The sequence below is a fragment of the Elephantulus edwardii genome, unplaced genomic scaffold, assembly GCF_000299155.1.
Source record: "Elephantulus edwardii isolate Elephantulus edwardi_28Jun2011 unplaced genomic scaffold, EleEdw1.0 scaffold00004, whole genome shotgun sequence".
Classification (NCBI taxonomy): Eukaryota; Metazoa; Chordata; class Mammalia; order Macroscelidea; family Macroscelididae; genus Elephantulus; species Elephantulus edwardii.
In genome coordinates, this window is record NW_006399754.1 from 12,162,190 (window position 1) to 12,187,108 (window position 24,919).

General features: G+C 45.6%; 1 protein-coding gene across 2 annotated transcripts in view; it reads left to right on the plus strand.

The window, feature by feature from the left end:
* STK24 (serine/threonine kinase 24) overlaps positions 1–24,919 on the plus strand; it is a 144,590-nt gene that overhangs the window by 101,384 nt on the left and 18,287 nt on the right. For both annotated transcript variants that reach the window (XM_006879563.1, XM_006879562.1), the window contains exons 3-5: positions 10,649–10,705; positions 21,542–21,650; positions 21,876–22,033. In XM_006879563.1, the coding sequence (XP_006879625.1) occupies positions 10,649–10,705; positions 21,542–21,650; positions 21,876–22,033 (324 nt within the window). The remainder of the gene's footprint in view (positions 1–10,648; positions 10,706–21,541; positions 21,651–21,875; positions 22,034–24,919) is intronic.

Here is a 24,919-nt window from a genome sequence, read left to right on the forward strand (position 1 = left end):
CTGACGCCTGGAGATACTCCTGCAGGTTTCCGAGGCTGCAGATCTTTGTAAGAGGAGGTCCCCATCCTTGTCCCTCAGAATTGCTGGTGTTCCATTAACTGCCCCATATATAATGCACTGCAGCCACCAGGCGATCTTACTAAACTTTGTAGAGTGAGATTACGGCATAGAATCGGACTGGCTCTGTAGTTTATAACAGTGGTGTGTGCTCTTTTACAAGGATGCGCTACTTGGCAGGGAAGAAACACCTCTCAGTGTTCTTACACCCAGCACACTTTTTGTTTATATATTTGCCTTTTGTCCAGGTTTTAGATTGTGACTACGTATTTTCCTGACTACTTTGTAACTGTGTGGTTCAAATCCGCCATGAGCTTTACTGCCTCTGAAAACCTAGGCAGGAAGGTCAGTTCTGGGTGTTTGTCAGTTTCTTTAACAGGAAGAGCCCCTTTATTGTTTTCAGTTTATGGAAGAATTGTGCAGAAAGACCAGAGAGGCACCATGCACCCCTTTTAAATTGACCTCTTCCCCCACCTTCTTCTGGATTGAACACACGTTCTGTCTCCTTCCCATCCCCTCCTTTCCCCCCCTTGCATCAGAATGAGAATATTTAATGCTTTGAGTTTTCCTCTGACTATAATAACTTTTTGGAAGGAGGAGTGGCATCCACTTCCATAATAGCTTGCCTCTGGAAACCCTATGAACCTGAGAGAGGATGAAAGGCACCCAGGCGTCGAGGACTCTCCTTCATAGGGTCGCTGTGAGTCACCTTTGACTTGACGGCACTTAACAACAACAACAACAACATAATAACTTTGGCTGCATTGCATAGCTTGTGGTTTGTGTTGTTGCTGTAGACTGTTGAGTTGGAATCGACTCATAGCTGACCTCGCAGTGGGTTTCCTAAGGCTGGAATTACACAAGGAGTTGTCTATCTCTGTGTCCCAGGGCAGCTGAGGATTCTAATCCCGTGCCTTTGGTTTAGAACCACTTTACCCACCTTACCGCCAGAGGTCCCCTTTTGTTTAGAGCGTGTGCAGATCATTCTGTATTTCTGGATTTTTAATTTTTTTAAATCTTAAAATTTGATGCAGTAAATGTTCAGTTGGTTTTCTTCTGCTCTTGCCATTTCGGGCCTTACTGAATAACCTTATTGTAGTTGGTGTGCTGACTTGGTGGCCTTTTCTGTATCTTCATGCTTGTTCTCAGGGCTAGACTTCCCAAGCACCTTGGACCACCGTTTAGCCTCCTTGTAGGGGAAGCTGAAAAAGAAGACTGGAGCATTTCCTGCCCTTTCGCAAACTAAATGGTGAAACCTGCGTGCTCTGTAGGCTTCCGGAAGCAGTTCCTCTGGCCTTGAATCAGAGGACTCTGAGAGGGTTCAAATCCTAACATCTTGTTTAGTGCACTAATGGATTTCTTGCACCCCCAATCTCTCCTCTTCCTCCTCTACCTTGTGCTTACCTCTGAATGTTGTTGTTGCATACCTTGAAGTCGGAACCGACTCCTAGCTGACCCTCCAGCAGGTTCTCAGTCATTTAAAGGCCCGGGAGGAGATTGCCCAATATTCTCACACAGAACAGCTGGTGCATTTGAATTGTGCACCATTATGATGGCAACACAATTTCTTACCAATAAGACCCCGGAACTTCTTAATCTCTAAAGACGGAATAATATTCCTTCTACCTGTTGGCTGTTTTGTTGTTGTTGTTAGGTGCCATCGAGTCGTAGATGACTCATAGTGACCCAGTGAATGAAAGGCCTGAGCACTGTTCAGAGAGTTTCCAGAGGCAAGCCATTTCAGAAGTGGATGCCGCTCCTGCTTCCAGGCCCTGTTGGCTATAGAGAGGGATTATTTTCCAGGAACACCAGCGATGCACTGAGATGTGACGAGGCTGTGGGGATGAGCTCCAGAATCTGCCACACACAGCAGCAACGGCTCTTCTCTGACACGGGCCAGCTGGAATCCCCTCATAGTACGATTGTGAGGAGACGACGAAAGAACGGGTGCAAACCACAGTGCCTAACATAAAAAAGACGCACGGTGAAGGTTCGCTTCTGCTGCTGGCAGCCAGCCACCCGGCACCCACTGCTGGCATGCCCTGTGTGCCGCTCTCCTTTGAGGCCTCTCTGCTCTTCCCTTGTTCATGCCTAAGCCTTCCTCAGTCCCTGACGCTGGCCTTCACTGGGGGCAGCCTTGGCATACAGGATCGACGGAAATGATTTGCCATAGACATTGGCCATTTCTGTCCTTTTCCAGTTGGGCGCCCTTTTCTTCTGAGGGTGGTAGACATTCACAGCTGCTGTGTTTGCCACAGTTAGATGTCGTGGAAAGCTCAGAGCAGGCTGGAGGGGAGGTAGCAGGATAGTCAGGCGTGTGGGTCCTTCCTACCCACATTGCCCTCCTCTCCCCTCTCCCCTGCATCTCCTCCTCCCCAGTCACAGCATGGTGGGTCATTTTTCATAATGTTCACCTGGAGGAGAACTGAAGACCAGAGGCTTGGCTTCCACTCAAGGTTTGTAAACTTATGACCCTAGATGCTGCTACCTCTGTAAGCATCATATGTCCTCTCCCCTTTCATTGTATTCCTGTGTTTTATAGAATTTAGAACTTTTTGGTGTAGAGCGGCAGACAGCACATTGACGCACAGAGGTTTGATGCTCTTCTGTGATTACATCTCGTCAGAGAACTAACAGCAAGTTAAATGATGTCAGCCAGCGTGCTTGCCTGGGGCAGGGTGCGCACCTGCAGGTTACCCCTTCAGTTAAAACTCTGGCAGGCGTACTGATTGTCCAGTGCACCAGCCGTCGTTGGCATGGTCCCAGCCTCTGTGCTGACCTTCAGAATGAGGTTTTTCCAGCTGCTGTTCAGATGGTGTCTCCTGTACACCCTGACAGGGTTCACAGTTGCAGAATGCTGTCTCCCCTTCCCTCTCACGCCCACGTGGCCTTGCTCCTCCCCTTCCCCTGTTTCTGGTCACGGAGCCCTCACTTACTGGGACTCACAATAACGGGACGCCTTTGATTCTGACTTGGACTTTCCTCTGCTCTCTGCACACAGCCACCACGACTTCTCAGTCAGCGCCCTTTCTGTTTGGTCTCCGTCTTGCTCTGACTTTTCCCTCTGACTCCTGATTACCTTACTCTCCCACGGATCCTGTCATGTCGCTGATGGCCGGGTTAACGACTGTAATTTGGCACGCTGGTGACTTTTCAGCTGACCGCAGCCTTCAGTGATTCTCCATTGTGTTTTCAGTTGAGACCCAGTGGGAGCTCTGGTGGCCTAATGGTAAGACGGTGCGCTGCAATCCCGAGGGCACGTGATCGAAACCCACCACCTGCTCCGTAGGATGAGCAGTCACCTCCTGTGTGATGGACTGGAGGGTCAGCTGTGGGCCAGTTCCAGCTAGACGGTGCACAACAACAACAGGGTCTCTGCCCTATAGCTTCATGTCGCGTTGTGTGGCTCTTTTCTTGCCACCATTCTCTGCCCCGCCCCAATCTCCTTGTCTCCCCAGCTCCAGTCTCCATCAAAGTCCACCAAGGTGTGGCTTAACTGCCACCTCTCTCCAGGAGCCTTATCTCTCCCTTCTCCCCTAGCAGATCGGAAGGGCCTCTTCTCTGAAGCGACAGCTCCTTATCGCAGTTGCAAACCCACTTTTCTGTTGAAGGACAGAGTCTAGGTTTTGTTCACCTTTTATTCCCTTCAGTGATACAGGGCACCCAGCAGGTGCACTATGAGCTGAGGGAACATTTTATGACATTGCAGTATCTTTGAAGAAGAGGAACAAATTAGATAAAGTTTCTGAGGTCAGGAACTCTGTTTTGTCCGCTATCTTGAGTAGAGTTGAGAGGCACAGTGAACTTGAGGGAGTGGCTTTGGTCGAGGGAGTGGTTGGATTTTCTGCCTCCCAGCTGCACAAGCCTCCTGGCAGCACGAAGGTTCAGAGGGGCTGTAATAACATTCTTGACTCTAACGCTGTAGTAATTGCTAAAATTCTTGGGACAGTCTGTATACTTAACTGTGCATTACCTCACCTCATCTTTTACAAAGTCTTCTAGGATGTGGTTTTGTTTTTAGTCCGTTGTATAGATGAGGAAATTGAGGCTTAATGAGGCTAATTAGCCACATAGCCAGAAAAGGTCAGAGGCAGGATTCGGAGCCAGGCCTTGACCGTTTTTTTGCACAGCATCTTGGCGAACTGGTTCACTTAAAGTGCTCTTCAAAGTCTGCAGCCCCAAATTGTTTTAATAAAGCCTGCTGCTGGATTGAGTTTCCATCTTACTCATAGCCTTTTGTTGTCGTTGATGAATTACACTCAGAAGGCAAAGGAGGTGCAACACAAAGCTTCTTACCACATTTCATTCAGAGCGTATACTTGAAAAATCTTGTTAACCGTGTGTAATCTGCCTGTTGTTAAAACTTTTTAAGACGTTCTCAACACTTACTGTAGTCTCCAGATACCACCTGTCAGGCTCCTTTGAGGGTTGCCAACATGAGCAGCTCTGCTGACCTAGCAGTAAGGATTTGTGCTCTCAACCCAGACGCACATGGTTTGAATCCCCCACCTGCTCCATGGAGAAACAGAAGCGTTCTCCTCCCGTACAGTTGATAGCCTCTGAAAACCCCTGGAGGACCATCCCGACGACACGTAATAGAACAAGATGAAGAGTTGCATGTGGAAGCCACAGCATTACAACTGCCTTAAATACAACCCTGGGGACTGTTAATCACCAGGAGCAAATAATGTTTAGCCACACTGTGTTCTCCAAGGGACAAGGAGACAGCATTCTCAAAACACAGTGTTGGGCTCCCTCTTTGGAGAGCAGTATGTGTATTAAAATCAAATGGATTCCCTCTGACTCGGAAGTTTGACTTCTAGAATCTGCAAAAATGACGCTTGAATAAGCTTTTCAATGCTTCCTTGCTGAGGCTAGCCGTAGAAGAGGAGCTATCTACTATCCGTCAGTAGGGCACGTGGATAATAAAATCATGATAAATTCTTACAACAGCAATGTTGTATGTGAAATAATTCCATTTATGTAAAAGCAAAGAATGTTTTCTGTGTACTTATTTGCATATGTATAAAATAGTTCTCTTAATGGCTGCATAGCTGTGATAACCTTGGTTCTGGAGGTGAGACTGGCATTTGGGAACCTGGAGTGAGGGTGTAATTTTTCACTGTGTATGCTTTGGTACTTTTAACATTTTGACTCTTGAATTTATATAGTCGATCAGTCAGTCATATTTTTAGGAGAAAATGTCTGTTCTTAGGCCACTTGTATTTTACATTTTTGTTATAAAATAACCTTAAGAACTCTTGATTTGTGTTTCTCAGAGAACGAGCCTCACAAGTCAAGATTGAGAAGGTTTTGTGAGGACAGTAATTACACCTCTTGGCCGGTGGCCTCGGGTCCTCCCCTGAAACACGCAGAGCGGCCTTACCAGCCATTTCTCCTCAGACATCTTTGCCTTTAAAGCAGTTACTATTTTCCATTCTAGAGTTGAATGCAAATGAATTTGTTTAGAAACTGCAAGCAGAGAAATACTATTTAGTCTCATTAATTGGGCTATTTTGGTTCCAGCAGGATATTTTGAGGCATCTGTGGTGATGACGGTCATAAAGCTAAGAGCACTTTGCATTTATTTATTCAGTACCTGGAACTTTGCAGAAAGCTTTCATTTTCAAGATCTCATTTCATTGTCAATTGAACTGTGAGGTTTAGATGTTCGAGTGTTATTACCATCTTTTTATAGGTGAATACTCAGAAGGGAGGTTGAGGAGGATTTAAGTGACTTCTTCAGTGCCTCACCCTGAAGGGGTCACAAGTCTCTCAGCTGGAGCTTCAGGGTATATGCAAATGGATGCTTTGGGCCCAGAAACCACTTCAGCCCTAATCAGGTTGATTAGATAGTTGATTAGTTCTCTCTTGGGTGTGATTTTTGCCCCTAAGAGATATTTAGCACCACTTGGAGACTTTTGGTGGCCTGTTTTGTTACTGTGTGTTATGAAGTTGGAACCAATCCATAGCTCCAATGGGTTTTCAGAGACAGTAAATCACAGGTGAGGAGATTGCCCATCCTTCCACCATGGAGAATTTGGTGGATTCAAACTGTGTGCCTTTAGGATTGCAGTGTAGCTTCTTATCACTAGGCCATCAAAGCTCCGTTTGGTGGCCTAGTGGTAAGGAATTGCACTGCCAACCTGAAACTGTGTGGTTTGAATCCGTCAGTTGCTTCCCTAAAGAAAGATGGACAGCCTCCTTCTATGAGCTTTACAGCCTCTTAAGCTCCTCTGGAAGGTCAGCTGTGAGTTTGTTCCATCTGATGGGTGGCATTCTCTAAGACCCACTCATCACTTCCACCTCAGTCCCCCCAGTGCCAGCTCATCTGGGTCAAAGGTGCTTGACTCCGGACCTGGGGATCTGGTGGGTTCTCTCCTGGACCCTCTCGTGACACCTTGCCTTCTTCGTAGCACTCTAGACAGCTCTCATTTGTGGAACACTTGTTGAAGCCTCCCACTCTTCAGGTAGGGCCGGCAGCCGGAGGAAGAAGAGAGCCAGAGTGTTGTTCTCATTTCCCTTTAGTGGTTATGTCTGCAGAACCTAAAGAGAAAGCCCTCAGAGACGAGGAGGTTTGCACGAGGTTGGGTATAAGTGAAATAACGTGCCTGCAAGAGAGCAGAGGGACCCCACATCTCAGGGAGGAATCACCCCCCAGAGACAGGCTCACACCTCTTTATTCAGTGGCTGGCATGATGGGCACACCCAGTGAAGTTAAAAACAAGTTCAGCCGAGAGCGGTGGTGACCAGTGGAACTTTTTGTGATGCAATTTCCATTTCCCTGATCTGTGGTGCTGGCAGAACTAGTGATAAAAACACATTAGTCAGAAGACCAAGTCAAGGTCTTGAAAACACAGCGATCTGAGTAAGTGACTTAAAAATAACGTTTGCCCAGTGCCTTCTAATCTGGTGGACCTCTCTCTGGGTAGCGTTCATGTCCCAGCATGGCGAGTGCAGGGCCTGAGCTGGGCAGAAAGCAGGCTGGGTTCTGTTCCATCTTCCTTTCTAGGAAGGGAGGCACCTTTGTAGCCAGAGTGGGGCTTTATCCTTGGGAATGCAGAAGTTCTCGTTTGCTACTTGGTCCCTGTTTCTAAAATGCCCTGTGAGGTAATTGAGAGAACACAAAAAACTAGGTCAGTCTATCTCCTCTTGTGGCTTCCTGAGAGGAAAAAAGTGACATGTTTTGTTTCCTGCATCCCTCCCTGGGATTTAGGTAGTTTGGAAGTGAGTCTGAGGAGACTGGAGCTTGGGAGGGCTGAGGGTGTGGTGCACTGGTGTCTGGCTGTTGCAGGAAGCTCTTTGGTGACCCTGGAATCTCCAGAGTCAGCGAACAATTTCTTCCCAGGGTTGTAAAGTTGCACTGCGCATGCACAGAGGTAAAAGAGCTCGCTTACCTGTGGACAGCTTGTCCTATGTTTGCCAACTCTCCTCTCCCTTAATGTCTGAAAAAGGATAGAAATGGAGCTGCCTTAACAGCCTTAAAAAGGAGAGTGATAGATATTTGAGCAACCAAGTCACTTTGTGAATAAACAACTTAGATTTCCGGTTTTACCCGAAATGGGTGCGTCTTCTTGAATAGTTAATTTATAATTATCAGCTAAGATGCTTTTGGATTGCTTACAAAGAGTACCACCACCATTAACCAGAGAGGAAGCATTGTAGGGATTCACAGATGAATATATCGGGGGAAATGAGATGAAGGAGTGCTCCAGAATCTTTTCTGATGGAATTTTCTTGATTAAAATCAGAATCCGTGGTAATTGAACCTTTTCAAGGCAGATGCCAGCGTCTGACAGATCTTCCTAACTCCTGTGTCTAGTGAATGAATAAATGCTTTTTTCTATAAGTGGATTCTGAGCCTTTCCAATCTAAATGAGATACTTTACGATGTAATATAGGTAAAGGCATTGAACAGCTTAAGAAAATAGTCTCCATACAGTAAAACTGGGCTGTTCATATTTAGAAAAGTCACCCTAGATGTCAGAGTATATTTTAAATTGTTCGGAGGAATTTCTTTTTCAGATGCAAGGTGTAGATCCTGAGAGCCTCTGAGAGGTTTTGCCCATCTCGTTCGGTCTGTCTTTCATCATTTCTGTCTGTCGTCCTGTGCGTATAAAAGCTATGATGTGGCACTGGGTAAACAGTGGAGCTTGTAACGCAACCTGTGAGCAAACACCATCACTACTGTTGAAGTTTACTGTCTTTGTGATGCAGCCTCCCATTCATCACTGCACGAGTGAGAGTGAAGTGTTGATTGTGGGCGGGACCATTGGTATCCAGAGGCTTTCACTGGCCGATTTTTGGACCAGAGTTGTTTTTGGTCTCGTAGCACCACTGAAGCCTGTTTAGCACCCTAGTGTCACCCAGGTCTGCCGCCAGATGCCTGCTGGATATGCATGCTGTGTACATGCTTGGGCCAGGACCGGCCCGGGTCCCATGTGCGGAGGCAGGAATTCCAGCACTGAGCCGCCAGTACCCCGTTCTTCTTTTTTTTCTTTTATTCTCATTTATTTATAAAGTTTGAATACATTGTTTTTTTACGAAAGTTCCTTCCCCTTTCCTTCACCCCCCCCATCGAATTGTGCAACCCTATGATTAACACTCTTAACCTCCCAACCCATCCACCAACCCTCTGTTTACACACACACACACACACACACACACACACACACATCCTTGTACTTCTTCTACAGTAATGGTTTTATACAGTATTTGTCCTTATGGGACCAAGTTAATTCACTCAGCATAATGCTCTCTAGTCCCTCCCAAGTTAGGTAGTTATTTACAAAATGATTGCTCCAGTGTGCTGCAAGGTATTTCATTGTGTCAGTGTACCACAACATCTCAGTCCATTTGTTCGTGGTTGGACATCTGGGCTGTTTCCATGTTCTTGCGATGGTGAATAAAGTCGTCTTTTTGATGACCCTGGCGATCATTTCTTGGGGGCTTGCCTTTGGGTCAGGCACTTTGCTTAAGCACTGAGAGAAAAGCTTAGGGAGGGAAGGACTTCATAGAGCACTGGGAAGTTAAGCCCTGGTCTGGGTCACCAAGCCCTTGTGTTTCTTGCTGCCACACGGCAAGGAGCGGAACCTTTGTAGGTTTATTTTTAGGAGAGCAGCACTGGGAGATTTGTATTTGAAAAAGAGAACTGTGGAAATCTTGAGGACTGAGTTACTTTAAGGGTGTCAAGGAGAAAAGGCAGGTGAGTCAGCCGCCCTGTGTGAGGTAGCAGGCTTAGAGGAATGGAGACCTTCTTGCAAAGCCCCTCTGTGCCCATTAGCCTTCATCTTTCTGCAGAACAAATGCTGAGTCAAAGGCTACCCACCTTGTGAGGTCCCTTGTTCCTTGGGGTACACTTGCTCCCTGACCATAAACAGGAAGGAGAAGTGGCTGTGTCCCCCTGTTTCTGAGAGCTTGGACACCTCCTGGCTGATGGTGGGGGGTGGTCTACCTTTGTCATGTACCCGTGTCCTGCTGTGCTTGGATTACCTGGTGAGGTATTGGAGCCTCTGCCTTCCTCTGCTCAGCTTTGGTTGAGAGTCGAGCCTGGAGCTACGCTTTAAATGAACTCCTCAGTTGAGCTCTGGTGGCCGACAAGAAGCTGCACTGTAATCCCAGAGGTGCACAGTTCAAATCCACCATATGCTCTGCTGGAGAAGGAGGAACAATGTCCTCCTGTACCAGTCAGATCTGATTTGATGGTACACACACACAACAAATAATAAAATAAAATAAAAATTTAAGAAAAAACCCCCAAAACTCCTTGGAAGGAGACTGGTGCGGGGGAACCCAGCCACACTTTTGAAACTAAAACCACACACAGCACAACAAAAACTGCCCAACTTCATTGCCATCGAGTAAGAACTAGCTCCTCGCTGACCCTCGGTGGGTTTCCAAGACTGTAAATTGCACAGGAGGAAACGGTCCATCTCTCTGCCATGGGGCCTCTGGTACATTTGAACCACCCGGGAGAGACGGCCTTTATGCGAGCAGTGTGGTTCACGATATTCTGTCTGGGGTCCCCCAGACCCTGAAAAGCTTCCTTTTAATGCTGCTCCCAGAAACTCAGCTCATTGTTTTTGAGCCGGAACCCACTCCCCGCCAACCGGCCAGTGGATTTCCGCCATGAACCAAACGGGAGCAGATGGCCTTTGTCCTCCTGAGGAGCCAATCGCTGGAGTCAAACCACCAAAGAGACACAGCCCTTGGGTTTGCAGGGCGGCCCCCATCGGTCGATTGCCTATACTCTAGGTTTACTGGAACTCAACTGGGTTACACTTTTCCTGCTGATGATAATCACAGAAAATACTGTTAGGTTATTTAAAATGTCGTTTTTTTTACCCACTCTGGTTTTAGGTTTTAAAAAGTAATTTTTCCTTTTTTTTTTTAAAATTTATTTTATTTTCATTATTTTTTTGTGTGCACCGTCAAATCAGATCTGACTTGTACAGGAGGAGATTGTTCCTCCTTCTCCAGCAGAGCATCTGGTGGATTTGAACCATGCACCTCTGAGACTGTAGTTGCAGCTTCTTGCCACTAGGCCACCAGAGGAAAAAAAAAGTAATTTTTCCTTTTTTTCTTTTTGTAGGATACTAAGTTATGGATAATAATGGAATACCTCGGTGGAGGCTCCGCACTAGATCTAGTAAGTATTACTCTGAATCTGGCACAAAGCATGTCTACCGTAAAGCTTGGTTTTAAAGTGAATTCTATATGTATCTCCTTCTCTTCCCCTCTTCCTTTTAAATAACATCAAAAAGGAACCAAATTCATCCTTATAACAGGTTTTGCTTCTAATCACTTACTAGGCACTCTGGTGGTGCGGCGGACTAAGCTGTCAGCTGCAATAAGTTTAGAGCTCAGGTCTACCAGCTGCTCAGGGGGAAAAAGTGTAGCACCCGGCTTCCGTGCTGACTGCAGCCCTGGGAGCCTTGTGGGCAGTTCTGCTCTGTCCTCTGGGGTCCATAATCATCTGGGTAACTCAGTAGCTCTGTGCTGGTTGGTGTTATGATTTCCTGCAAGTCTCGAGTCAGGAGCAGTGGTGTCAGTGTGAGGACTAAGTGCACCTGATTTAGGCCATGAGCGTTCAGTGGCTTTCTGTGCTTCTGAGAGCTGGGCAGTGAGTAAGGATAACTGAAGAATTGATGCTGGAGAAGAGCACAGAATATCTAACGGATGGCCAAAAGAAAAAATACAGGCCTTGGAAAAAGTGCAGCCAGAGAGCACCTTACAGGCAGAGCTGATGGAGCTTTGTCCCACATTCTTTAGACATGTTGTCAGAAGAAGGTATTCCTTGGAGAGGGAGGGACATCATGCTTGGAAAGATGGAAGGACAGTGAAGGAGGAGAAGACCCTCAACCAGGTGCTTTGACAGTGACTGCAGCAATGGGCCCAGATTGTGAGGTTGGCACAGGATAGGACAGGGTTCAGACCTGTTGTTCACCAAGTAGTGATAAGTCGTACTTGACTCGATGTCATCTAACAACAACAACAACAACAACAAAAACTGAAAAATATGCATCTGTCTTTAGAACAGTTTTTATTGTATCATGGAGAAATAAGTATCAGAAACCAGCAGATTTATTTGTAGAAACTGTAAAGGATTTTGCCTGCAATTAACCTTGACCCTGAACAATTTGTTAGCTGTTACCTCTTTTAACACTGATCTGATACCACACCATTTTGACCTATTTGAGATTGTATCTTCACTTCCCAAATAGGCAGGTGATAATTTCACTTCATGTAAAATTAGGAATCTTGAAAATTGACATTCGAGGACAACTTGGGAGATGGTTTCAAGAACATGTGACCACCACAGTCTGATTGTTGCAGTAGGATGAGATCGGGACAGGGAGGAACGCGCACTTGGCCTTGTGTGGATGTCCGAGCCGAGCCAGTGGTCACCAGCAGTGAGTTTATGATGGAGCGGGGCCTCTGCCTTCACTGCTGGTGTGGACCAGCCATCCACATACAGGGCCACACCGGCTAGAAAAGAGAGCTCTGGTGGGGTAGGTGGGGTGCTGAGGACTATTAAAGGAAAGGCTTGCTGTTGGAACCCACCCTGGAGGGTCTGCAGATCAAAAGACGTGGAGCTCCGCTGCAGAAAGGCTATAGTCTCGAGGCCTCTGTGGTGCAGCTCTGTCTATAATGTGTGGGGTCGCCCTGAGTCGGGGCCAGATGTTTGGCAGCAAATAGCAACAACGCAGAATCACTTTAAAGTCACAACAGAGATTCACACAGAGCCAGCTGTACAACCGTGGTGGCTTTTTCTTGGCTTTGATAGAACACTCCGAAGTAACCAGTATCTCATAAGCAATGCTTCAGGCATCCTTAAAACATACAGAAATACAAAATTAAAGGGGGAAAAAAATAAAGAGCTCACAGTTATTTACCACTTGACATCTCATTCCTGCTGAGGTTACACTGGCAGTAAAGTCTATACTCAGCACTGTTTCCCTTCCTCTCCTGGAGAAAGTGGGCTTTTTAGGTGAGTGGTCATGTCCATGTCAGGCTTAATCTATCATTTTAGTGTTAGAGGGTTGGTCTGTGTAATAGAGTATGTCAGGATGATGCACACACAGTTTTTCACTGCTGGTGCTCTGAAAGCTGAATGAAGCCCATTTCTTAGTGCTTATAATCTTTATGTATGTTATTCACTGAGGAAAGAAAGGATTTCCTCAGAACAAGGTTCAGATCTATTGTTCATAGGTTTGCTGTGAGTTGTACTCAACTTGACAGCACCCAGCAACTACAACAAAGGAAAGAAATACCTTTCGATTAAAGGGATGCCTCTTTTTCATAGTTAATGATTGGTAGTATTTTTTGGAAGGTAACTTATAACACTTAAGTATCCCAAAAGGCCATTAGGGTATTTGCCCCATTGAAAAAGTTGAGTGATTTCAGAAGCTGTAAAAGCCAAATTAATGTTCAAAAGGAAAAGGTAAAGAAAAAAGGTTTCACTTTAATGTGGTATAAACAAGATAAGGATATGAGAAAAACAGCTACGCGTCTAGGTAAATTTTACAATTTGTTTTTGATTCCATACTTTAAAAAAATTCAAATAGACCATGCAGGGAGTTTTTCAGGTCTTTAAATTCCTAATGGATACTACAGGGATGTGATAAATCACCTTCCTTTCATGTAATTAGATTTACTGTTGTCTTCAATGAGTTTCATTTTATTTGTGGCATACATTGAGTCTTTTTCCAACATCGGATTCTTCAGAGCAGCAGTTCTAGTTCACAAATACTTTCACTTATTCTTTCTTAGTCCCATAATAATGTCTTTGGTAGTAACTTTCTTTGGAGCTTTGGGTTGACGTTTCTCTGTCACATGCTGCTCTACGTAAGGAAAGCCAGTGGTTCAAATCCACGAGCTTCTTGGGACCAAGATGAGTAGTGTCTTCCCATAAAGATTAGTAGACTCAGAAATCCAACTAAGGGAGGGGTTGGGATGGAGAGGAAAATGTGCAACAATGAATGAGTGGAAATCCAGGTTCCTTATAAATTTTCATTAAAATCTTAAAAAAAAAACCCAACCCAAACAGAAAATCAAAATAAATAACTTCCTTTCTTTAAAAACAAAACAAAAAAACAACCCAAAACCAATCAACCCAACTAAGGGCTGACCTGACGGCAGTGGGTTTGACATATGTTAATATACTTAAATTTAAACAAACAAAATAATGCAGAATATGCTCTCTAAAGAGCTGAACAGAGTAATTTCTTTTAAAAAGTCTCACTTTTTACACAATGGAATACTATGCAGCAGCACGCAGGAGCAGTAACTTTGTAAGTTATTACTTGGGAGGGACTGGAGAGCATTATGCTGAGTGAACTAACTCAGTCCTACAAGGATAAATATTATATAAGACCGTTAATATAGAATGAGTATAAGGATCCAGGAGGAGTGGGGGAGGCTGGAAGCAGAGGGAGGTGGATGTGCAGGGGGAGGTAGGATTAATCATTGGGTTGTACAATTTGATGGTTGGGGGAAATGGAAAGAATTTGTTCAAATTTATATTTGAATTTTGTAAATAAACTAGTAGAGGGGGAAAAGTCTCACTTTTTCTTAACGGTGTGCACAAATGTTAACTCTGCTGAGATGCACAGGGCTGATAGTTTAGAAGTGCCAGGGCCAGTGGAAGGGAAAGATGCTGGCTTCTGTCTCCTTCAAGGACAGTGGTCTGCCATTGCATTGTGTATGAGGATTTTAACCTCCCCATTGTTTTATTCTCTAGATTCATCTGTTCTCTCTTTGTACTTGCTAATAAAAATTCTCTATAGATTATTCAGTACATTGTTGAGAAGATGCTATGAGAACTTGGGAAATTTTGAGGGAATATTGCTTCTGGAGAATAGCCATCTTGTTGTAGTTCTTAGCCATGAGCCATGTGTGTTAGATGGCTTGAATTGTAGTAAGTTACTACTATACATATACTTCATATAACATTTCACCTTTTCTAATCAGTGTTCTGATTATTAGGACTTTTCACTTAGACCAGGGAATGTTAGTTTGATTCCGGTCATTGAGTTTTAAGTGACAGGAGGGGATAGCCACTCATCTTCTTAGAGTATTGCTTTTTTAGTGTGTCTCATTATGCATTTGAATCTCTTTTTATGCTTTTGTTAATTGCTCTGCTTCCACCTACCTCTAGTATGTGATAACTTCAAGAGAATAGTGTAATTTAAGACTTTATGATCTAAAATGTATGAGATTTGTGTAACCCACTGAGTGATACCTTTTCTCACACAGTAGGTCCTCTTCTCACACAGTACGTTGTAGTTGGGACTTGCCGTGTGCCAGGCACTGCCCTACCCTCTGAGGCTGACTCTCTGCCCTCAGCGGGAGCTGACTCATTTCTCCGTAGGGTTTATGGGTCTGTAGCTTGCACCGGAAGAGACTGCCCATCTTTCTCCTTTGGAGCCACTGGTAGATTTGAACCTCCAGAGAAGCATGCTCTTTGGGTAGCTGTGTAACACCCTAAAGCCTAGGCCACCACTTGGCCAAACAGAGGACAGGCTTCACTCCTGGAGGTTGAGTCTGCTGGAGGCTGGTGGGCACTTCTGTCCTGTGCATAACATGTGTGCTGCAGAGAGGAGGGGGGCTGGACAGTTGGGGAAGGATTAGCAACACTACAGGGTGGCGTGAGACAGCAAGGCTTTTAGCTGATTAAAAGATCAGTCAGTGCTGCAGGAGGACTCAGGGACAGCCATGGAATCTAATTAAGAAGGAGCTGTGCTGTGTAAATTAGTCACTCAGTCAGGCAGAGATGTGTGACAGATTTAAAAATGAATAACCCAACAGGATTTTTAAAAAAGTTCAATCGTTAATTTATAACCCAGCTTGCCATCCTCTTGCTGTGCCCCATTGAGTCAGAACCAACTCACAGCTGCTCCTCCAACAGGTTGTCAGAGGCAGTTAATTGCATAGGAAGAGACTGCCCATCTTTCTCCTGCAGAGCACCTGGTGGATTCGAACTGTGTACCATTGAGTTGATAGTGTGATTCCTCATCACTAAGCAACTAGAACTCCTGTGTGCTGTCTTAGTGGCCTGCAGATCGGCTCACACAAGCTTATTTCTTTCTCATTAGCAAAGTCAGGAGCCCTGGGGGCGTGGTGCATAAAGTGTCAGGCGTCTAAATAGTCATCAGTTCTGGTTGCACCAGGTACTCCATAGGGTGAAAGTGGCCAGTCTCCCCTGCAGAGATTTCTAGCCTCGGACCCGATGGAAGGCCAAGACAAATGGGACCTGACTTGGTGTCACTGGGGTTGGGGGGGTTTGTTTGTTTGTTTTAAACATGAAGTCAGAATGCGTCCTCAGTGTGGTAGCTTACATGTCCTGGTGCTCACCAGAAGGTCAGCGCTTCCAGCCTCTCCAGTGGACAGTGAGTGATGAGCAGTGTGTTTCCGTGAAGAGTTGTAGCCTTGGAGACCCAGGGGCGGGCCCCCATGAGCCGGCCTGTCGACAGCATAGGGGTGGTGTTTGGAGCCGGGCCAGCGGTCTCCGGTCTGCGAGGTTGTCATACTTTCACACGCTCTGCAGTCATTGCCCTTTCCAGCTGCCAGTGTTTCAATGCCAAGTCCAGGGCGGAGCATGAGTCCCTTCTGCTGGGAGTCCCGTGGCGAGGACTAAGTCACGGGGACACCTTGCCGGCACAGCGGCTGGGAAATGGCACTGCCTAGCTGAGTAGTCGTGTGCCCGACTAGTGTGAGTGAGCACAGACAAAGGGGACATCCATCGTGGCGAAGCTGGGGCAGGAGGTTAGCTGCAGACGGAATACAGTCTCACCCTTCTCGCTGGAGGGTTTTGTGAAGCATGGACGATCCCACAGCTTCTTAATGACCGTGACCACAGCGGTTGTCCTGTCTAGGATTGAGAATGGTGACGATGCTGGTGTATGTCTCAGAGAACTTGGATCAGCCTCATCTTACCCATTAATAAAGGACTGTCCTGTAGAGAGCAGTTTAATCCTTTTCACAGAGAATTAAGGCACCAAGAAGGCTCGCCCCTCTCACACACCCCTCCCCTCCTGGGAGAACCCTCAGTGCCTCAGTACGTCTGGTTTTCAGGTGAGCTGCAACAGGAGCGTACAGCCTTCTTTACCTTGACTGTGGGGCAAAGAGAGGCTAGACCTTCAGGTCATTTCTAGGTTCACATCAGCCGTGAAGGTGACGGTGACGAGGTATGGCTCAGTCATTTCAGAGTGAAGGCAGATTTGCATCATCCTAAAGGGCAGGTGTAAGTTGTCCAGATATCTGACGTGAGTCAGTCGTGGAAGTGGAAATGCACTCCCCCCACAGGCATAGAAATCAGTGATGGATTGTGTTTAAGCCAGATTGGAAAGGGCATAACCATGCATATATTAATCACAGAGCCAGCTCTTAATTATCCAGGGAAGATTTTTCAATTAGTTTTCCTTGGCTCTTTTTTCATGGTTTCCCTTGGTAGTAACACCAGGCCGTCAGGCTGTTTTCTTTGCAGCGCCTTCATAACAGAGGCGAGGAGGTGGCTGAGCCCGGGCCAGCCGCATTAGGGCTGAGTGCTGCTCGGGGAGAGGCCTGCTGGAGGGGCCGGGGGCCAGCGTGCCAGGGTGTGTGGGCTTTTGAAGGCTGACTCTCTCTCCTCTGGTTTCTAAGTGTTGAACACACGCTGCAGCCCCCTGGGTCTCTGCCCTTCACCCAGGTTATGAAGCAGGACAGCCTCCTCATTCTCAATACATAAATGTCTGCTTTTTGTGTCTACTTGAAGACAGACCTGGAGAAGCCACCTTATTACATGGCAGGACTTTCCAGATTGTGTTCTTTGGAATAGTGGTTTCACTGTGTGTTGGAAATAAGATTCTTGGTCACTTAAATTAGGGGAAAACTAGATTTGTGGGAACTTCGCCGGTGACACACTGTTTCAGTCTTAGGTAGTTTTTGGACAGTATCTTAATTAGAATGTTAGGTTGGCCCAAGCAGTTTGACTTTTTCTAATCCTATAAATGTAATGAAAGCATACAATATAAGATAAAATGGAAAATAAATTATAGCTGTTAGTCGACCATCCCAGGGATGCCAAAACCAGAGGAGAGGCCACTCAGCTTTACATCCAGTCTAAGAACACAAGTCCTTCAGAAATAGAACCCAGCCATTTGCCATCAAGTCAGCTTTCACTCGTGGTGGCCGTGTTTCCAGTGGATTTTGGGGGAAGAGTGGGGCAGGTGGCACCTCTGAGTGGATTTGAACTGTCAACATTTATGATTAGCAGTCTAGGATGCTTACCATTTGCACCACCCAGAAATTCACTTTTAGAAGTAGATTCCTTTTTGTTCATTGTAAAAGAAACAACAACTCAACAACACCAACAACATAGAGTTCTGTTGGCCTAGTGGATAGAAAATTATGCTACCAAGCCAAAGGTGGGTGACTTTAATTAGCAGCCCTCAGGTGTGGTTTTAATTGTTTTTGGTCAAACATTCTTTTACATGGTATAGCACTGGTCTGTCCATTTGCTGTACTCGTGGTTGCTGTGATGCTGAACACTGTGACACTGATGTGTCAAATGTGATAATGGTTACCCATGGTGGACTGTGTTTAGTGGAGCTTCCCAATTAAAACAAGCTTGGAAGCAGGAGTGGCATCCACTTCTGAAATAGCTTGCCTCTCGAAACTCTGTGAACCTGGAGAAACTATGGAATTTATACAAGTGTTCAGGTCTTTCGTTCATAGGGCCACTGTGAGTCATCAATGACTCAGCGGCACTTAACAAGAACACAAGAAACAGCACTGACCCCAAGAAGGGTCCCTGATTTTATGAGTCTCAGTATAGGCCATTCTCAAAAAAGGTGATCCAACAGAGTATCGAAATTATCAAACGATATTATTGATACCATAGACTACTAAGAAAACCAATAGGTTCATCTTGGAGAGGGTTAAACTAGACTGCTCCTTGGAGGCAAGGATTCTGAGGCTCTGTCTGACATGTTGCAAGGAGGGACCAGTCTTTAGAGAGGGACATCATGCTTGGAAGAGTGGAGGAACAGTGCAGGAGAGGAAGAACGTCTGTGAGGTGGATTGATTCAGTGCCTGGAATAGTGGGGGTGGTGGGTGTGTCAGAGACAGACTGGCACAGGATAGGGCATGGGTTAGGGGTGTTGTACATATGGTTGCTATGAGACGCAGGTGACTCGACGGCACACAACAACAACAACATTATTGATATCACATGCAAGTAAAGTCTTGCAAAATGTTATTCAGAAACAGCTGGAACGGGTTGTTCAAAAGGGAACTGCCAGAAATTCAGGCTGGATTCAGAAGAGGCTGTGGCACCAGCAGTATCCTTGCTGCTGTTAGGTGGATCCTGGCTAAAAACAGAAAAGACTAGAAAGATGTTTACTTTTTTACTGGTTATGCAGAGAACAGAACAAGTTAACACTGCATGTTTTAAAATCAAGAACAATGAGCCTTATGATTGTATTGTTTTCATTCTCCATACTCAGTCTGTATGCTGAACAAATTGTGAGCTGGACTATATAAAAAATGTGACATCAGGGTTGAAGGAAATTCATCAACACTCTGATTTAAGCAGGTGACACAACCTTGCTTGCTGAAAGTGAAGGCTTAAGTATGTACTGAGGAAGATCAAATACTACAGCCTTCAATATGGGTTACACCTCAGTATCTAGAAAACAGAGATCACCTCTGTATGAACAGACGGCATCATGATAGATGGAGAAAAGTTTGAAGTTGCCCATGACAGCAATGATTTCCTTGGACCTACAGCCAGCACCCATGGTAGCAGCAGTCAGGAATTCAGAAGACGTGTGGTGGTGGGAAGATCTCTCAAGGACCTCTTCAAAGTTTGAAAGAGCAAGGAGATCAGTTTAAAGACCAGGGTGCCCCTGATTCAAGCCATGGCCTTTTCTGTTGCTTTATATGTATGTGAAAGTTTCGCAGTGAATAGAGAAGGCTAGATGCCTTGGTATTCTGGTGTTAGGGTACCGAGTATCCTGTTTAACACCCAAAAAGCGCACAGTTTATTATTGGAGGAAGTGCATCCGGAGTGCTCCTGTAAGCAAGGATGGCGAAACCTCATCTCAGTCACTTTGGGCATCTACTCATGAGGAAGGAACCAGCCTGTCCTTGGAGAGAGACATAATGTTGAGGCGGGTCAGAGAAAGAGAGGAAGACCCTTCACCAAGGTGTATTGGCACAGTGATGAGCACAGCGGGCAGAGATCATGATGGTGGTTCAGATAGTTTCACAGGGCTGCTGTGAGTCATAGAGGACTCAATGGCACCCAGCACCGGCGCTGTAGACGGGGGTTGGTCTTGTAGAGAGAGGCGCACGGTTAATTAAGATGAACCAGACGTGCATGTCAGATCTGACTGAACTTGGAATGCAGACGAGAAGGTGGCTTCCTGCATCCCACACTGGTCCTCCTAAATCCTTTTAGGAGTGTGCCACCCTGACAGCGCCAAGCAGAACTGTCATATCACCATCACTCGGTGAAGGAAGGCCCTGACGCCTACTGTTGGAATCGTCTGTGTCTTTGAGAAATCGTGCGTTCATTCACCTGCCCTTGAATGCATGTCTTGGTTTTAGTTCTCATACAGAATATCCCCAGTTAACACCAGGCTGGTTCGCATTCACGGTGACCTCGGACTTTCAGAGTAGAACAGTGTTCCATGGAGTTTTCCATTTTCAGTTTGTCAAGTCCGGATTGCCAGATCCTTCTTCCAGGGTGCCTCTGAGAAGACACGAACTTCTAACCTGTAGGTTAACAGCTGAGGGTATTAAGTACTTATCCTTCAGTACTATCTTTTGCCCCACTAGACAGGCTCTTTAAATTAAGCTTTAATAGTATTAATAAAGTTATGTGCTTGAGAGTGAAGATATTTTAATATGGATATTGTTGCCTCTGTGTTTTATCATCTCAAACAATGTGAACATTTTGAATTCCCTCCCACTGCATGTTAAGATGGGTGAATTTAGGTTATGATACAGTTTCATTCTCAAGCCTGAAAGAAATAGTATAGAGACCTATCGTTCAGGTGAAGATTACTTTTAAGTGGTCAGAACTCCCTCTCACAGGTCCATCATTAGTTTGCCAAGGATTCTCGGGTCTGATTCTGCTGAGGTAAGCTACATAGTTAGGATTTCATTCACTGCTGTGCAGGCAGTGATAGAATTATCATCAGATTTGAACTGAGCTCTTAAGGGTTTTCCTTTTCTGTTCAATGGAGATGTACTAACTTTGGATTTTCCTCTTACATATTTATATAGTTGTGAATATTAAGAAGGAGTCGATTGTGTTCTTAGCATAAAAGATGATTTGATTTTGACTCCTGGCACCACCAGGCTGTAGTCTTCTGTGGAGGGGACTTGTCTCCTGTAGAGGGTTTTCGTTGGTTGATTGGAACCACAGATCTTTTGGTTATCAGCACTTGTTTAATACTAATGCTACCAGGGCTCTTTCAGAGACAATCACATCAGGAACGGAGAAGCAAAGATAGTTTTAGAAAATAGTTCCCAGATCTCCCCGCCCTTTTCCTCCTTTTATCCTGTCATATTTTTGGTCAGCAGAAATGAATCTTAGGAGAATGAAACTAGGGTGGAGCTAAGCTGGGGTTTGTGTTGCCTACTCTACAGTCTGCTGTGAGGACCGCTGCTCTGCCTCGGCTGGGCCCGTAGAGGCCCATCCCCTGGGGTTGGCCTGATGGCTGCAGGCACGAAGGCCTGGGCTTTTCTGATGTGCCTCTTGTCCTCCTTGTAGAGTCCTAGCCGCTTTTCTCCTGATTCTTTGGGTTGGTTTTTTTTTTTTTTTAAATGGATATTAGTTGTTTAAGCAATATGTCTGTTTTAGAATTAAGATTTTATTTAAAAAAATTAACTATTCATGCCCCCTGTAAAAATAGATGTTGTTGTCTCTTGTGTTTTATTACCTCAAATTGCAAAGTGTTTCTTGGACTAACTTGAATGTTTTTCCCCTTGTTAGTTAGAACCTGGCCCTTTAGATGAAACACAGATTGCTACTATATTGAGAGAAATACTCAAAGGACTGGATTATTTGCATTCAGAGAAGAAAATTCACAGAGATATTAAAGGTAAGGCGATGTTTTGTTCTGATGTCCTTTCCCACCTGTAAGGCAGGTTTAAGTCTACTCGCTGTAAACATGCCTGCTCTTTTCTAGGGCTCTTTCTCGTGCTGATAGGGCATCTCGAGCGTGCGTGGGGGTGGGCTGCTTTGAGGAGGGTCTAGCACAGCACATAGCAGTACAGTGGCGAACGCTGCAGTAACGTCAGGAGACATCTTTGGGTTTATTTTGCAGCTGCCAACGTTCTGCTTTCTGAACACGGAGAGGTGAAGCTGGCCGATTTTGGAGTAGCCGGCCAACTGACAGATACTCAGATAAAAAGAAATACTTTCGTGGGCACCCCATTCTGGATGGCACCAGAAGTCATTAAGCAGTCGGCCTATGACTCCAAGGTAAGAACTGATACCTGGGTGCGTTTTGTAGCTGAAGTCAAGCACGTATCCTCAAGTAGACCAGAAAGAGAATTTTCAGACTTTGGTTATAAACGGTTTTCTTCTTTATGTCCTGCTGTATGATTTATTATTAATAGAGGATTTTGGCTTAGAGAGTGCCCTGCGTGATGGTGGGAGGAGTGTGTCAGTGAGTGGGGGAACCGAAGAACCAGGGTGAAGAGCGAGGGTCAGCTTGGCCTTGCTGAGGTCAGGGTGACTGAGTCAGGAAGACTGGGATGTGAGGAAAGGCACAGGGGATGTTCTGGCAGGAAGGGCTTTGAGATTGTCTGGGAACAGGCGGTGTGTGGAGCCCCCATGATCCCGATGCGGGAGAAGAGGGCCTCGGACATTACGCTTTTGGGAATGATACTTGAGGGACAGACAGACAGAAAGGATCCCAGGAAAGAAAATGAAAGAGACTTCATGAGCTTGTCAAAGCAAAACCAAAAAAGAACAGTGTAGTTAGTAATTACTGTAGGCTCTTCAGACTATACTGTTTTTACTTCTCTTTTGAAACTGTTGTTCGCAGAGTTCTTATTAACATGAGGCAAAAGTCGTGATTCCTGCCTTCGAACATGCCATATTTTACACTGAAGGGGGTATTTTCACCCGTTACTCCCCCGCTCTCGGTTGTCCTAAAGCTTCCTTAATGTGTTATGTACCATTGAGTCAGAACCAACCCAAAGCTGACCCTTTAACCTTTTCAAAGGCAGTAAATCGCACAGTAGGAGATGGCCCATCTTTCTCTTGTGGAGCAGCTGGTGGATTTGAACTGTGTACCTTTGGCATGGTATTATAGTTTCTTACTGCTCAGCTACCAGAGTTTCCTTGTGAATAGAAACTAAGAGTCCCAGGCCTCTCTGGCTCCTGTGTGTCTCGTTTAGCCTTCATTTTTTTAAATGAATGAACCCCAGCTCTGCGTTTTCTCAAAAGCCTGGGCACCGTAAAACCTACTCACACATGGTCCATCAGAGAACAAGACTTTACTGAACCAAATACTTCAAACTAAACAGATAGTAAACTCAGATACATGCCAAACATTGCTGCTGCTTTTTAAACAGAAATCTTGGGCTGTAATATAGTAGTTTTCCACTTTTAAAGCACAGCTTATCAAGGGTAAGGTCGTTGTTTCTTGCCTTTGACCAGTCAGTTAAAGCGTTGGGGTTGTGGCTAAAATAGCAGGTGTATCCCCCATGGATGACAGAACAATCATTGATGCCTTTGGATTGAGGTGCCGGAGGAGAGTCTTGGATTATACTGTGGACTGCCAAGAAAACAGAATGGGTCTATCTTGAAGAGGGTGAAACCAAGTTTCTTCTTGGAGGGTAGGATTTTGAAGCTCCATCTCACATACTTTGGGCACGTGCCCAGGAGGGCCCCATCCTTGGAGAAGGACATCATGCTTGGAAGGGGAGGGACGGTGCAGCAGAGGAAGACCCCAGATGAGATGGATTGATACAGTAACGGGTGATGGGGATTGGTGTGTTGGAATTAGACTGACTCAGGACAGGGCAGGGTTCAGAGCTGCTGTACATAGGGGTGCAGGCATCTCAGCAGCACATAACAACATCACTCACGGACGACCTGAACTCAGGGTCCTAGCTCTAGATGAAGGCTTTTTCTCCTGTCTCCTGTTAACACCTGTGGGCATGAGGTGGATGTTCCTTAGAGATTTAATCCTGTCGATTGATCCAGACTCTTTAGCATAACTGTCTGTAATCCTGATTTAGAACATCATAGAGGTGAGGATTTACAGCAAGTAGACTACCTGTGTCAGATCACAGAATGAAAGATAATTACATCATCAAGGCCCTGCCAAGTTGATGCTTCATTTGGGGGCATGCAATTCAGTCTGTTAACCTTCCGTCTGTTAACCTTCCCCAAGAGAGCAGAGCTGTCTCGGCTCTGGTGACCGCCTGTGTCCTGTGTGACTGCTCCACACATGCTCTTTGGGGATCGATTTGCCAGCACTTTTCCTGCTGTCCAGTGTTGGGGTCCAGGCTCTGCTGTATTTTAAGCCAAGGCAGGTGACACCTCCCAGTTGTGCTAGAGCAGAGGTGACAGTCCGGAGTCCTTGCTTGTCTCATTACACCTCACTGCTTATTCTCTCTCTGGTAAATCAGCTGATGGACTGTAGTACATGTGGTTTACGATTCAGATTCTCTCACCACTGTTTGCTTTAGTATTTCCTTTGGATTTTTTTTTTTTTTTAGAATTGCTAGGGACAGTTTGTATCCCTGTCTGTCTTCGTAGATCAGGACCTTTCTCGGTGCTTGAGGGCTGCATGGTGAAGCTTCACCACCTTTTACTGCATCGGGAAGCTTTGCCACCTTCCTGTAGTTTTTATAGAATTCAGAATGTTTTTTGTCTGTTCATCAGATGCGTGTGTGTGTGTATGTGTACACTTTTTATATATATAATATATATTTGTTGTTGTTGTTGTTATGTGCTGTTGATTTGCTTACGACTCGTAGCGACCCTATGTACAACAGCCCTAAACTCTGCTCTATCCTGTGCAAGTCGCACTGTCTCCGACACACCCATCCTGATTACCCCAGTCACTGAATCAATCCACCTCATAGAGGGCCTTCCCCTCCTGCGCTGTCCTTCCACCCTCCCAAGCATGATGTCCCTCTCCAAGGACCTGTCCCTCCTTACAACATGTCCAAAGTTTGTCAGACAAAGCGCCAGAATCCTTGCCTCCACGGAGCAGCCTGCTTTAACTCTCTCCAGGTTGAATCTGTTTGTTTTCTTAGCAGTCCATGGTACATTCAATACTCTTCTCCAGCACCACAGGTCAAAGGCATCAATTCTCCTTCTATCCTCTCTAGTCATTGTCCAACTCTC